Genomic DNA, 12,420 nt, shown 5'->3' with positions numbered 1-12,420 from the left:
CTACAAACTCAAGGTCAAATCCCCTCGAATACTCGCCTTGAGCTCAATCTCAATCTCCAGATTCGCCTCAAGCGTCAACTTCAACCCATCCTGGTCCTTCAACTCACTCCCGCCCTTCTCCGGCTCCATGCGGAACGGCTCATTGGGATTCGTGCCACGCATAGGAATCTCACCACGCATCGCACGCGCATAGGTGACGGGGCCATCCATGGAGGTGCTGTCGGGTCCGATACGCTCAAACATGCCCATCTTCTGCAAGTCGCCGTTTGCATCGGCCTCCTCGAGCACCTCAAGGGGCGTCGTGTGCATGTACTTTCCGTTCTTCTTGTCTTCCTCGAGGCGGGCACGGCGGGCACGGCGCGAGGAGGAGCGCGAGCGGGCGGATTGGAGGCCGGCTTCGCGTCGCTCTTGCTTCTTTTTGTTAATGGCTTTTTGCTGGGCCATGGTCGAGCGCTCATGTGGCTCGGAGTCCGAGTAGTCATCTTGGTTCTTGTCGGCCATGTCGGGCGGGAGGCGCGCGATCATGCAATGATGGTGTGTGGGGTTTGGGTGGTGGTTGCGTACGAGTATCCCGTCAAAGGAGGAAACGAAGAAATCAGATCCTTAGGGAAGGGAAGGGGAATTGGCGGAGGTAGGTGGGGTGTCAGGGAATTAGGAAGTCAAAGTCAAGACCAAAGAAAAAAGGTTCCCAGGTAGTAGAGTAGAGTAGAGTAGAAGGAGAGAGAGCAAGAGCAAGAGCATACAACAACCGGCCCAGCTCAGCCAGGCCAGCCTAAAACCCACCCCACCCCATGTTGCATGCATCTGCGCAATCCACACAACCAACAGCAAGTCCCTGCCCTGGCACCACCCCTTCCTACCAGCAAGCTTGCTTTCGCACACCCACCCCCCTCAAAAAAACAAGATTCATTCGATTACCCGCCTCTAGCCCGCACGCAAAACCAACAAGCTTACACCCTTGCTCGTTCTGGCTTTCCCCACAACCCGCAACGGCTGACGTCAATGTAAAAAAAACGATCGGGATCAAGTTGGGGGGGGACGCCTCGGTACCCACAATCCTGACACCCAGCCCGCCCACTCTCCCTTTTCTTTTCTAGTAATAGGAATAATAATTCAGGCCTTCCCACCGCCATTATTCCCGCAGATAATACCGTTTTTATGCTGGAAAAAAAGAAGAAGGCGATAAATGGGAATGCGCACTTCGTTCTGCCTTTGCTTTGTTCTCGTTTTTTTTTGCGTTCGCCCTCCCCGGTTCATACTGGAATCCCCTAGTCGGACGACGCGCAAACGTACATACGGGGGTTAGTAGTGCTAGGGGGGGGGGACTTCGGTTGCTCTTTCTTTGTTTGGATTTTTTTGTAGATCTAGAACGGTAGACTGGTGGAAACTCATGCCTTTCATCCCCTTGCCCTTGCCCTTGCACTTGCACTTGGTCGAACATGCACATGCACGGATTTTTCCTTTGGGAAGGGTTTGTCCTTTCGGAGGAGATGATGCAATAAGTGTTCATCATTTTGCCATGTTCCGCGCGTTCTTGCTTGGATTTGCTTTTGGGGGGTCGCGTCTTGGTATGGGTTACAGCTATGACGTCACGGTGCAGTCAAGTCGTACAATTCCTTCCTTGTCACTGTCTCACGATTACAAGTGTAGCGAGACACATGGTGACGAGGCATCACGCGAGATTTGTGAGTTGATATGGAAAAAAAATACATTGCAATAGCTATGTCTCTGTCCCGGTCTCTGTCTGTCTCTCTACCTAACTATGCGGGCACTTACAACTTTGGTATACCGCTGCAAACAAAACTCTCCAGTTAACTAAGCTAGCCAAAATACGTGTGAATATACATGTAATTTGCAATTCCTATGTAGGCCACTACTCGCATACACTGTGCGAGTAGGTTAACAAAGGGGGGAGAGCACTGTGTATGCAAAACTCCCAGCTCATATAAACGCCTTCCAAATGGTTTCCAATTACTAACAGGTCAATAACATGCCGTGCATTAAGTCTTTGTCGTCGTGCCCAAGATCTTTTAGTTACTATAGTTCATCGTTAGCATAAGATAACATCGTCAGAAAACACAAAATCACTTACAGCAATCCAAGGGTAAGATCACCGTGGATCTTGGCCTTGAGCTGAATCTCAATGTCGAGATTGAGTTCTAGGCGCAATCGAAGCTGCTCACCGCCGTCTTTGCCGCCGTCATCGTCTTTACCGCCGCCAGTCAGGCCACCGAGAGCTTTGCCGGCTGTGTCGCCAACGGAGCCAACGGCTTTTCCAGCAGTGTTTTGGACCATGTCGCCAGCTCCGCCAACGAGCTCGCCTCCGGGCACGTTCTCGGTAATGTCGTCCAGCGGGCCGCCTCCCTTTCCGCCCTTCTTCTGGCGCTGGCGGTTGCGACGGCCTCCGGATTGCGAGACGTCTGATCGGGCATCAGACTCGGCGCCAGATTCCACGCCTCGTCGTCCGCGGCCTCGGGACTGGCGGCGCCTCGATTGCGACTTTGACTTTTCTTGTTGGGGTTCGTCCGAGTCGTCGGCGTCGCCGCCGTTGGTTTGCTTCTTTGATTCTGCGTCCTCTTGCTCAGCGTTCCCTTCGCCATCGCTATCAGGGGCAGGAGTGGCGTCAGGAGTGGGCTGCTGTTGAGGCTTCTTTCCGCCCAGCTTCTTCGGCGTCTTCCTTTCGGTTTTCTTACTCGATGATTCCGCACTGCCCTTTGCTCCTACAGAAGCATTGGCATCAGCCTGTCCCTCTCCAGAAATGGATTGCTTGCTCTCCTCGACTGTGTCCGCCATGGTGTGGTACTTTGGTTTTCAGAAAAAAAAGTGTACTTGAGGCCTTGGTAGGGATTTGCTGGTTGTATGTTATGTATTTGCGCTACAAAAATAAAAGTGACGCGCTGAACAGAACTCTTGGAAAAATAGCAATTCACGACCCAAGACCACGGAGCAATTCGTTAATAAGAGAAAGGCGGCATGAGCAACTGGAACCGGTTTGAAGGCTCCCAGGTACTTGCTACCCCTGCCGCACCTGGCCCACCTTTGCATGCAGTCTGACGCACCATGTGGCGCCTACACTTCACCCCACTGCCAGGCGAGTTCCAACACGTCCAAAAACTTGACGCCATCCCTGCGTGCATCGTCCTAGCTGACAGCTGCACAAACGTTGCGACCATCGTCTTGGGGCCTAGAATGTGTCGACCGGGGTGTCCTGTCTATTGCGTATGTTCCAACTTTTTTCCCCGCCAACTGTGCCGCATACTCCTTGGACCTGATGTCAATGGCAACGCGTCAGTCCGAATTCGATCGGCAGCCTTTCTCATCGGCTGACCGGATGCGGATTTTGCCGCTCCGCGTAGCATAAGCGGTAAAGATTACACAGAGCATACACCATTTTCTCATACTGAAGAAAACAGAGCTGTAGAACGCAAATATGCGGAAGCACTTTGGGAATTCGGTAGACGGCGGTTTTGTGGTAGCGAGAACGTTGTCTGGTTCGTCGCTACCAATCGCGGGGCGCGGCACGACCTTTCCGCGCGATGACCGGGCCGAAGAGCGCCGGATCACTGCAGGCCAGAGATGGGCAATCTACGATCACATCTCCGCCCGCCGAACACCCACGATAGAGCAATTGCAACTCTAGCCCATAGCCCCGGCCGCTAATTCCCCCATAATGGCGACCAAGGAAGCTACGGATGAGGCCACCAGGCAGCGCATCATCAAGCACATGAATGCCGACCACCACGACTCTGTACGTGCCGTCCCTAGGTCTCTTGTCGAGTGCCCTCCAGTTCCTGATTACGACCGCAGATCCGCCGATACGTCGAAGCTTATGCTTCACGATCCATGTTCCAGAGCCGCAGCGCAAAAATGATCGATATCGACTTGGACAAGATGGTATTCAGCTGTGGTAGCCAGCAAGCCGTTATTGGGCTGGATCCGCCCATGACGACCCTGCGTGAGGCTCGCGAGCGGATGGTCAAGATGGACAAGGACGCTTTGGAAACCCTGGGCCGGAGCGACATCTCCATCACACAATTTGTCCCTGCATACACGCGGCCGGCTCATCTGTGGAACTTTACACAGTGTCTGCTGGCCTTTCTTTTGTTGCCTCGTGCGGCGAACTGGCAACCCGGCTCGCCCATTTACGATTACGCTCTATTCATGGTGCCGTCGTTTGCGAACTTTGCAGCGCGGTATGGCTGGTTAATCTTTATGATGATGCTTCCGATTCATTCAATCGAGGTTGTCATCATGGTGATGAGACTGGCAAAACATGGATGTACCTTTTTGGATGGCGTTTGGTGGAAATGGGTGGGCACCTGCTTTGTAGAGGGAATCACTTCGTTCTGGCGACTGGATGCATTAATTGAAGAGAAGAAGAGGGTGAAGGAGAAGGCAACAAAACAGCATTGATAATAGAGCGGCATTTGCCTCGTGTTCGAGCAATATCTGTGCTGTTCACACAGTCAAAACTATCCAATTTGAGACGTTGTTTTTGAACATATAATCTAACGCGTCAATTGCGAAATCCTTCGTACCAAGGTTATGCCTCGAGCCTATATATGTAAACACGCCACCCCATACCCATCTAGGTCTGAGGCGTCGACGCACTCGAAGGCTGCAACGAGACACCCGAGCTCACATTGTCAACATCTTCCTCGTTTTGTTTCTGTACGATACACTCCTCGCCCTTTCTACTTTTCCAATGCCTATTCAACATATCACCGCGCTTGAAAACACGTCCACATCCCCAACCAGACCCATCCTTGAGCTTGCCCTCACACACAAACGACTTTGCATCGTTGTGTGTAGTCGTCACGTGCCGAGTGCGATCGCCCTTCCTCGCAAAGCTCTTGCTACACGTCTCGCAAACATAGGCTGCTGGCTTACTCCCGCTCTCCGCATGTCGACTCCGCATGTGAATCTGGAGGTTTTGTTTGCGAGTGAATTTGGCATCGCACTCCTTGCAGTCAAAGGATACCTTCTGCGGTAGCGACTCGGGATATTCTGCTTCTTCTTCTTCATCGTGATCAAACGTCCCGTGGTATTCCGTCTCGTGCTTGTGGAGCTCCTTCAGCGTGCTACAACCTAACGTGGCCATTGCGCAGCCTGGAAAAGAGCAGAAAAAGGACCGTTCGTGCTTCATGATGTGGTCGACCCGTTCTTGTTTTGACGCGAAGCCGTTGTAAAATCGTACACAGTTGACCCTCGCACATTTGAAAATATTCTCGCCGTACATTTCCTGCAGTCTCGTCGCCCCACTCGCTGAAGCTCTTTCCAACTCCAGGTGCTCACGCACTTTATTCAATGCGTGGTGGAGCTTGAGCACGTGGAGATCCGGAGAGTGAGCGGTAGAGGCAATGAGCTGTTTTTGTGCGAGATGAGCAGCAACAGTGAGCTTGTCGAAATTTCGATTGCTCGAAAGTGACTCCCATCGTGATAAGAATGATTTCGGAGGTACTGACTTGGTCCGGGGCTGCGCCCAGTACATATCGATGAAAACTTCCGCCGCTTCGGATATCTCGTTCAGTGCGTCTTTTGATTCCTGTACACGCAAGAATGCATCCAGGTGGCGAGCCCAGTATGCATACGCATAGTCCATGAATCCATAGTATCCCGATGGGATGTAATCAGACACGCTGAGATTACTATCCTCAACGTCAAATCCTTCAAAACAAAGGTACGACATGCATAGAAGAGCTAGGTTGCCCTCGCCAGATCCGAGGTTGACGAGATTTTTATCAAGTAGATACCTGGAACATTTAGTAAACTCGAAGTGAAAAGAGAAACTAGTTCGCTGGAGGTAGTCCATGTGCAAGGATTCGATAAAAGGACTCACTTCTTGGCGGAATGATGGACAATGACAATGGTGCCGTCAGCATGAATACTGACCAACGACCCACACAAGTCTTTTGAATCCACACGGAGCCGGTCACGCTCCCAGTCCAAAGTCTGGTCTTCCAAATTTATTGACATTGCACATTGAATCTCTCGCCACATGAGAGGTCGCTTTGCACATACAAGCCAGGTCAATAACTGGCTAGTTTTCGCGCTCAAAGATCCTCGGTTGGAAGTAAGCCGTTGTACGATGCGGGAGTATCTGTTCATGTCAGTAGTATTCTATACGTCGTCCCACATTATGTGTACATTTGTTCAAGTCTAGTACCGCCTTGGGGAAAGTTCTCCGGCAAAAGCTCCTTGTCGAGCTCTGCTCGTGAGCTTTGATCGATGAGATAAGAAGTCATAAGATGTGCGAACAGGAACATACCTGTACCGATTAGGTTAAACAAGGGTGACCAATGTATGAGGGTTGCACTCACCGTCAGTGCTCTTCATTACCTGATCCTGCACCCATTGTTGTCGGTCTGTAGTTAGGTCGAACTTCTGCTTTATGTCGATACTTCTTCCCGCTACAAACTCAACAATATCTTTTTTTGTATGATTCTCTGTGATCTTTAATGACGGGATACTGGCAAAGTGTTTCCTTGCGATATTGTCGTCTTGGCTGACAAACATGCACCGCAACGAATCCATATCGGCAGGGGGCAGTGAATCGCATGCATCCTGGAAGAACGACACAATTTGTTGGCGTTGATCGCCCTCACACTCATCGATTCCGTCTATAACAATGTATAGCTTCTCAAAGGCTTTCAATGATGTTTCAAGCAGTTCCCGTGCGGTTGCTTCAAGCGAAAGTGTCACCTGCCCACTTGTGGATGCTTTCTCGTAGATATAAGCCAACAGAGCGTCATCTTGAGATAGTAGTTGAGATAGGATACCGCGAGCAACCGCAAGAAACGTATTGCGTTCACTATCCAGATAACGACAGTAGAAGAACGCGACGTGAGCATCTGGTTGCTTCACAGCCTCCTCAACAACTAAAGAGGCTAGAACAGTTTTTCCTATTTTCTTAATGAGCAGAGATTCCGGTCAGTCTCGGCACGAGCTTACCTGCTCCAGGAATGCCATTCATCCATAGCATATTTGTTGAGCAGAGCAATGGATCGAACCAGGAACGAAAGCGGTTCTCCTGTAGAAGCCAACGTCCCGTTCCTGCATGATTTCGACGGACTTTGGCGTAAGCCTCTTGATCAGCACCACAGTTGGCTGCAGTGAGCCATTGGTGAACAATAATGCGACGCTTGCGCACTTCATTCTCTCTCTCACGATCGAATTGTAATTCGATAAGTGTCCGCGTTGCAAGCATCTCAGAGAACTGAGCCACAGTTGCCTGTGATTCGATCAATGCCATGTGTTCGCGTAAATCCCTGAGTATAGCGGCGAACTCGGTGTCGAAACTTTTCCAGAGCGCTTGGAATAGTTGCTGCCACACTACGTTTTATCAACCTCATTTCCATACTGATAAGAAGGAAAACTTTGAAATGCATACTGCGCTTCTGGAAATACTTCATTGCTTTGAAATGAAATTTAAGTATGTCCTCGTACATTAGTCGTAGCACTCGAGTCATTTGTGGATGGTTGCGGAAATAACCTTCATACTGGGCTAGTAAAGGCATATGTTCGCCAATGCGTTGATAGGCATCCAGCAAGGCATCAAAAGCCTCATGGAACGTACTGGCTATCTTGATAAAAGTTAGAATTCTCAGCTCTGCCGGTTTCAATCAATGTCGTGTTTTGTATACGATGACCAGAAGGTACTGAAGCCGTACTGGAGAAGAATGATATTCATGCGATATAAGTCAAAACACTGGAGAGAATTTGTACCTGTAACAGAAATTTCATTGGACCCTAAGTACTCTGAGTTCAGCCTGAGAAGTGAATGGTTTTGTGGTTGGCGATTCGTACCCAAACGAACGCCAGAATGGCACTTGTGTTGAGAAAGACCGACACAACTTTTTCGTATTCCTTCATACCCTCCAAGAATAACTCTAGCTTAGTCATGGCGCGCAGCCTCTTTTCGGATTGCTGCTTGCGCTGAATCTTCTCTATAGCAACATGGACGTCATCCAGCGTGGTTGTTGCGAATTGTCGCTTCTCTTTCTCACCCAAGCCAGACTTGAACTTTTCCAGCACAAGGTGGAAAGTCGCGGAATGCATAGCCGTAGATTATTGCGTGTGTCTTTGCTTGGCATGCCGTCTTCAAGGAAAATGGAAATCAAAGTGTTGTGGTGGAGAGGACATGGTGGAAGAGGAAGGGGCAGGCAGGAAGGGGCAGGCTGGATGTGACGGCCGGTCTGTGCGCAGAATGCGCATCTCGACTTTCGCCCCCAAGGCTGCGCCTTGCTCGCCAATGGCACCCACATTGTCTGCCTTGTGTAGCCTGATCCATCATGAACGCATATTGGCCAACGACTAAGAGTGACTAAATAAGGGCTGTTGGGTATGAAGAGGATTCCGGCGACTCAATGCGTCCCTAAAAACCATCAGCACTGAAGCTCCGGTCCAAATTGCGGACGCGACCAAAGACGGCTCCAGCACATTGGCCAGAAAACGATGAAGAGATCACTATCTCCTACCCGCACTTCAGAAACATCGAAGCGGCGCGAAGGGTTCACTTCAATTATATCATGTAAGTATATGCAATCATTCAAGATGATTTGCACTAATAATTGCTGAAGATGGCCATCCGTCCGCACTGGATGCCAGTTCTAGTAGAGCGGGTAGTAGCCTCGACGAGGAAAGGTTGCGCAATGTTCCACAAGTCTCAGACACAAGCTCGTCACATCAGCCCGAGGATCTCAGCAGTCTGAAGGAGATTTGTTACGGCTCGGTAACGACTATGGCCAAAACTGATTATCATAGGACGATCCACTGATATTCTTAGCTACTTGAACTGAATCTTCAAGTCAGAGAAGACCCACATACATACAGGGAGTACTCATCTCAGGATTCAAGAACCGATTTTGTCGAACTTGAAGCTACATTTGTCGGTAGCTACCTATGGATGAATCTCCACGACGCCAATAGCTTCGGGTGCTTAAATCAGAAGGTTTCGCAAGCCCTGAAACGGCTAAAATCCCTTTCAAATGTCGAGGTTGAAGGTGTTGTGCTACGGGCCAGCTTAGAGAAGGCTAGAGCCGAATGGAAAAAATCAGGACGCGCTGCAAACTTACTTGTAGATGTGAACATCTACGGTCCCAATACTTCCGGGGTTGCTAAACCCGCTGGCAGAATCCTCAGCAATGCAAGGCTGTTTCTGCAACCTCCAAGCTTCGTCACGCGGCTGGTTACATATGACAATCCCCAATATCTTAAATTGCCCAATATCTCAGAGTTGCACGTTATGGAACAACCAAGCACGAACTTTGTGGCCCCACTTTCAGTCGATTCGAAAGAAAGCACATACTCCGAGCTGGAATCAGTATTGGATAACATTCCACAGTCAAAGGGTCTGGAAAAAGCGTCTATAAGTTGGCAAATACGGACAGAGCTTAAAAAGTACGTTCTTGTTATCGCTAAAGAAGACTATCCACTAATCTTGGGAAGTTATCAGCTAGAAGCTGTTGATTTTTTTACCAAAAGAGAAAACGGAGACTTGGCTCCTTCACTCAGTCTTTGGAAACCCCACTCTCTTCCTGGGGGTCCATTCTGGTATGTCCGTATACCAAGGTCACGAACTTTCGACTGACAATTCAGTTACAAACACGTCATCACTGGCGCAAAAAGTAGCGAGATGGAGGATGCCCTGGGAGGCATATTTGCTGATGAGATGGGACTCGGAAAGACACTAACGACATTAGCTGTCATTGTAGAGTCTCTGAAACGAGCGCTCGATTACGCCGCAGGGCGTACAAGAGGCTCAACAAACTCTTGGAAAGATATTGTCCCTTGCAAGACCACCCTCATCATCGTCCCTTCTTCATGTGAGTGCCTTACAAACATTACATCCATTCTGATCTGATCTGGCTAGTGTTGTTAGAGAGCTGGGAGGAAGAGATTGCCAAGTAAGTCTAGAATTATGCTGCAGTGATCTGTCTAAAATTCATCAGACACATTGAGCCTGGAACTCTAATGGTTCATCGCTTCCATGGCGTGGGAAAACGTGTCGATTTTGCCTACCTACTTCATATGGATATAGTTCTCACGACATACGCGACCGTGGCTGCAGACTTTTGTCGTGGAAACAGTACACTGAACCGCATTGCGTGGTACCGTCTAGTTTTGGATGAAGGTAACCCCGCCTCGTCAATTTGTAGCTTGCAGAAAATGCTTACATACCTAGCTCACTACATCCGCAACCCTTTACGGAAACAGTTTCGTGCCATCCAAACCATACCTGCACACATCCGCTGGTGTTTAACAGGCACCCCGATTCAAAACTCTTTGGAAGACCTTGGTGCGCTCGTAAAGTTCTTACAAATCCCGGTGCTTGATGAACCGACATCGTTTCGCAAACATATCAGCACACCAATCCTATCAAAGGCTAACAACCGTTTTGGTAACCTTAGCAGACTTTTGGAAGCCATATGTTTGCGCCGTACCAGATTAATCCTGAAACAACCTGAACCGGTCGTAGAAACAAAACTTCTCCAGTTTTCTACTGAAGAACAGACGCAATATGAAGATTATGCAGCGCGTTGCAAACACTACATCGACTTGGCTGTTTCAGGGCATAGTTTCAAAAAAGCCAATCAGCAAGTCATCCAGGCTATCTTGGGTCTAAGACTGTTCTGTAATGACGGAGAAAGGTCTCTTGCGAAAAGAAGTTCAGCATTCGGCCTTCCAACATCACCGGAAGAAGCTCTGAGTCTCTTGCAGACTTCCTCAGATGCTGTGTGCATCCAATGTGGCTGCGAAATTACGGCAATGTATCAAGGCGACGACAAAAGCTCAGGTGTACTGACAGTTTGTGATCATCTCATATGTGGTGAATGTCTTCCAGATTTTGAGGCAGACCTTGATAAAAACTCTGAAGATGGGCGTAGCTGCTGCCCGGTCTGCGGTTTAAGAGCAGAGAGGTTGTCATTTGTTGTTGTACCTTCCTCGGACTTGGAAAATTCTACAGATTTACGGAACACAGTGTGGCCTACAAAGTTGCGTGCGGTTCTTGACAGTGTTCAGCAACAAGCCCCAAATGATAAATGGTACGTCTTCGCAGCCATTGCCACTGGAGTATCGCATTCTTTTGGCGCAAACTCACGCGATACTTAGCATCATATTCTCTGCCTGGAAGACGACCCTCGACATCATGGCTGGTATATTCGACGTCGCCTCAGTCCCGTATTATCGCATACATGGCAGCATACCAGGTAGCAGGAGGAGTAAGATTCTGGACGACTTTGAGCAGTCCACAACCATTCGAGTGTTGTTGATAACACTAGGAACTGGAGCAGTTGGGTATGCCTTGATCGCTGCCACGCCTGTATATGACTAATGCCGATCTAGCTTGAATAAGATGAAGGCTGCCAATATCGTACATATCATTGAGCCCCAGTGGAATCCTTCAGTCGAGAATCAGGCAATTGGGCGCATTATACGACTCGGACAAGAGAAGGCCGTCAAGATTTTCCGATACATTATGAAAGGAAGTGTTGAAGAGGTATTGTATAACTAGGGGTCTTGTAGACGATAGCAGCTGACGTTTATTAGGCTGTCCGATCTCGCCAATTGCGTAAACTCCAACTTGCGCGCGGAGGATTTGGTCTTTCTAAAGATGACCATAGCGAAAAGCGAATCGGTGAGATTATGGTACGTTATGAAACTCTTTTCTCAGTGAAGTACTAACGCATGGCCTAGAGTTTGATCTGCCCTTCGATTTCTTAGGATAAGTGCGTCGGCCTCGCATCCCCTGTTCTCAAGGTATAAGTCGAAGTCGCTTGAGCCCATTTGAATTTCAAGGCGGTAGGAAACTTTTCCCAATGACGATAGCCACATAGAACATTCGCACTAGGAGACCCAACATGAGTATTAAAATCATCCAGTCCTTCTCTCATTGTCTTTGGGCGACTAGATAAAAATGAGACTAGCGCCAGAACGCCTCACCATCTCAGTTCTCCTGTGCTTGCATCGCCGCAATTTTTCAGCCCGACCGGTTCAAAAACCGGTGAACGGCCCCCAGATGAGCCCTGTGTGCCCTTTTTGGCCACAGTGGAGTTCTGGCACAGCCTCAGCGGATAGGCAAAATTTCAACACCGCCCAGTAAGCGAGCCAATTGTGTGCGGAATTTGTCTGGGGGCCAAAAAACTGGCGTTCGTCATTGGTTAGCTCACAAATGTTTGTGAGAGTTCATTCAATGTGGTGGCGCACAAGTCGGTCGAGAGCATTTTCCTAAATGGGGTCCACCGGAGTCCACCGGGGTGCACACTTGCACAGTCTCCCGCATGTCCTCCCGCACGTAATCCTCATGTTATATATGTCTGAAATAAGGCGAGCCTGCGACTTCTGCAGGGCACTGATTTTTAGCTTATTTTCTCGCTGATTTCGAGACTTGTTTTCTGGCTTGTGGTTCGGCTGGTTTCC

General features: G+C 49.3%; 5 protein-coding genes across 5 annotated transcripts; 2 read left to right on the top strand and 3 right to left on the bottom strand.

The window, feature by feature from the left end:
• On the bottom strand, positions 1–501 carry COCMIDRAFT_28766 (uncharacterized protein; the record flags this gene model as incomplete). The annotated part of the gene is made up of 1 exon (XM_007692646.1): positions 1–501. One exon carries the CDS (start codon positions 499–501, stop codon positions 1–3), a length of 501 nt encoding a protein of 166 aa, XP_007690836.1.
• Positions 502–2,030: 1,529 nt separating this feature from the next.
• On the bottom strand, positions 2,031–2,793 carry COCMIDRAFT_28765 (uncharacterized protein; the record flags this gene model as incomplete). The annotated part of the gene is made up of 2 exons (XM_007692645.1): positions 2,031–2,037; positions 2,093–2,793. The coding sequence occupies 2 exons, from the start codon at positions 2,791–2,793 to the stop codon at positions 2,031–2,033; spliced, it is 708 nt and encodes a 235-aa protein (XP_007690835.1).
• Positions 2,794–3,670: 877 nt separating this feature from the next.
• COCMIDRAFT_7811 (uncharacterized protein) lies at positions 3,671–4,413 on the top strand (the record flags this gene model as incomplete). Its single annotated transcript, XM_007692638.1, has 2 exons — positions 3,671–3,748; positions 3,808–4,413. 2 exons carry the CDS (start codon positions 3,671–3,673, stop codon positions 4,411–4,413), a joined length of 684 nt encoding a protein of 227 aa, XP_007690828.1.
• A 175-nt stretch (positions 4,414–4,588) lies between these two features.
• On the bottom strand, positions 4,589–8,058 carry COCMIDRAFT_39318 (uncharacterized protein; the record flags this gene model as incomplete). The annotated part of the gene is made up of 6 exons (XM_007692651.1): positions 4,589–5,753; positions 5,840–5,990; positions 6,321–6,902; positions 6,952–7,332; positions 7,391–7,583; positions 7,807–8,058. 6 exons carry the CDS (start codon positions 8,056–8,058, stop codon positions 4,589–4,591), a joined length of 2,724 nt encoding a protein of 907 aa, XP_007690841.1.
• Positions 8,059–8,905: 847 nt separating this feature from the next.
• On the top strand, positions 8,906–11,724 carry COCMIDRAFT_103006 (uncharacterized protein; the record flags this gene model as incomplete). Its single annotated transcript, XM_007692658.1, has 9 exons — positions 8,906–9,234; positions 9,448–9,552; positions 9,598–9,828; positions 9,951–10,132; positions 10,184–11,045; positions 11,113–11,298; positions 11,347–11,500; positions 11,551–11,649; positions 11,698–11,724. 9 exons carry the CDS (start codon positions 8,906–8,908, stop codon positions 11,722–11,724), a joined length of 2,175 nt encoding a protein of 724 aa, XP_007690848.1.
• Between the last annotated feature and the right edge of the window lie 696 nt (positions 11,725–12,420).

The sequence above is a fragment of the Bipolaris oryzae genome (genome assembly GCF_000523455.1).
Source record: "Bipolaris oryzae ATCC 44560 unplaced genomic scaffold scaffold_136, whole genome shotgun sequence".
NCBI lineage: Eukaryota > Fungi > Ascomycota > Dothideomycetes > Pleosporales > Pleosporaceae > Bipolaris > Bipolaris oryzae.
The sequence above is the reverse complement of the archived record's forward strand: the minus strand, read 5'-3'. Positions and strand labels throughout refer to the sequence as shown.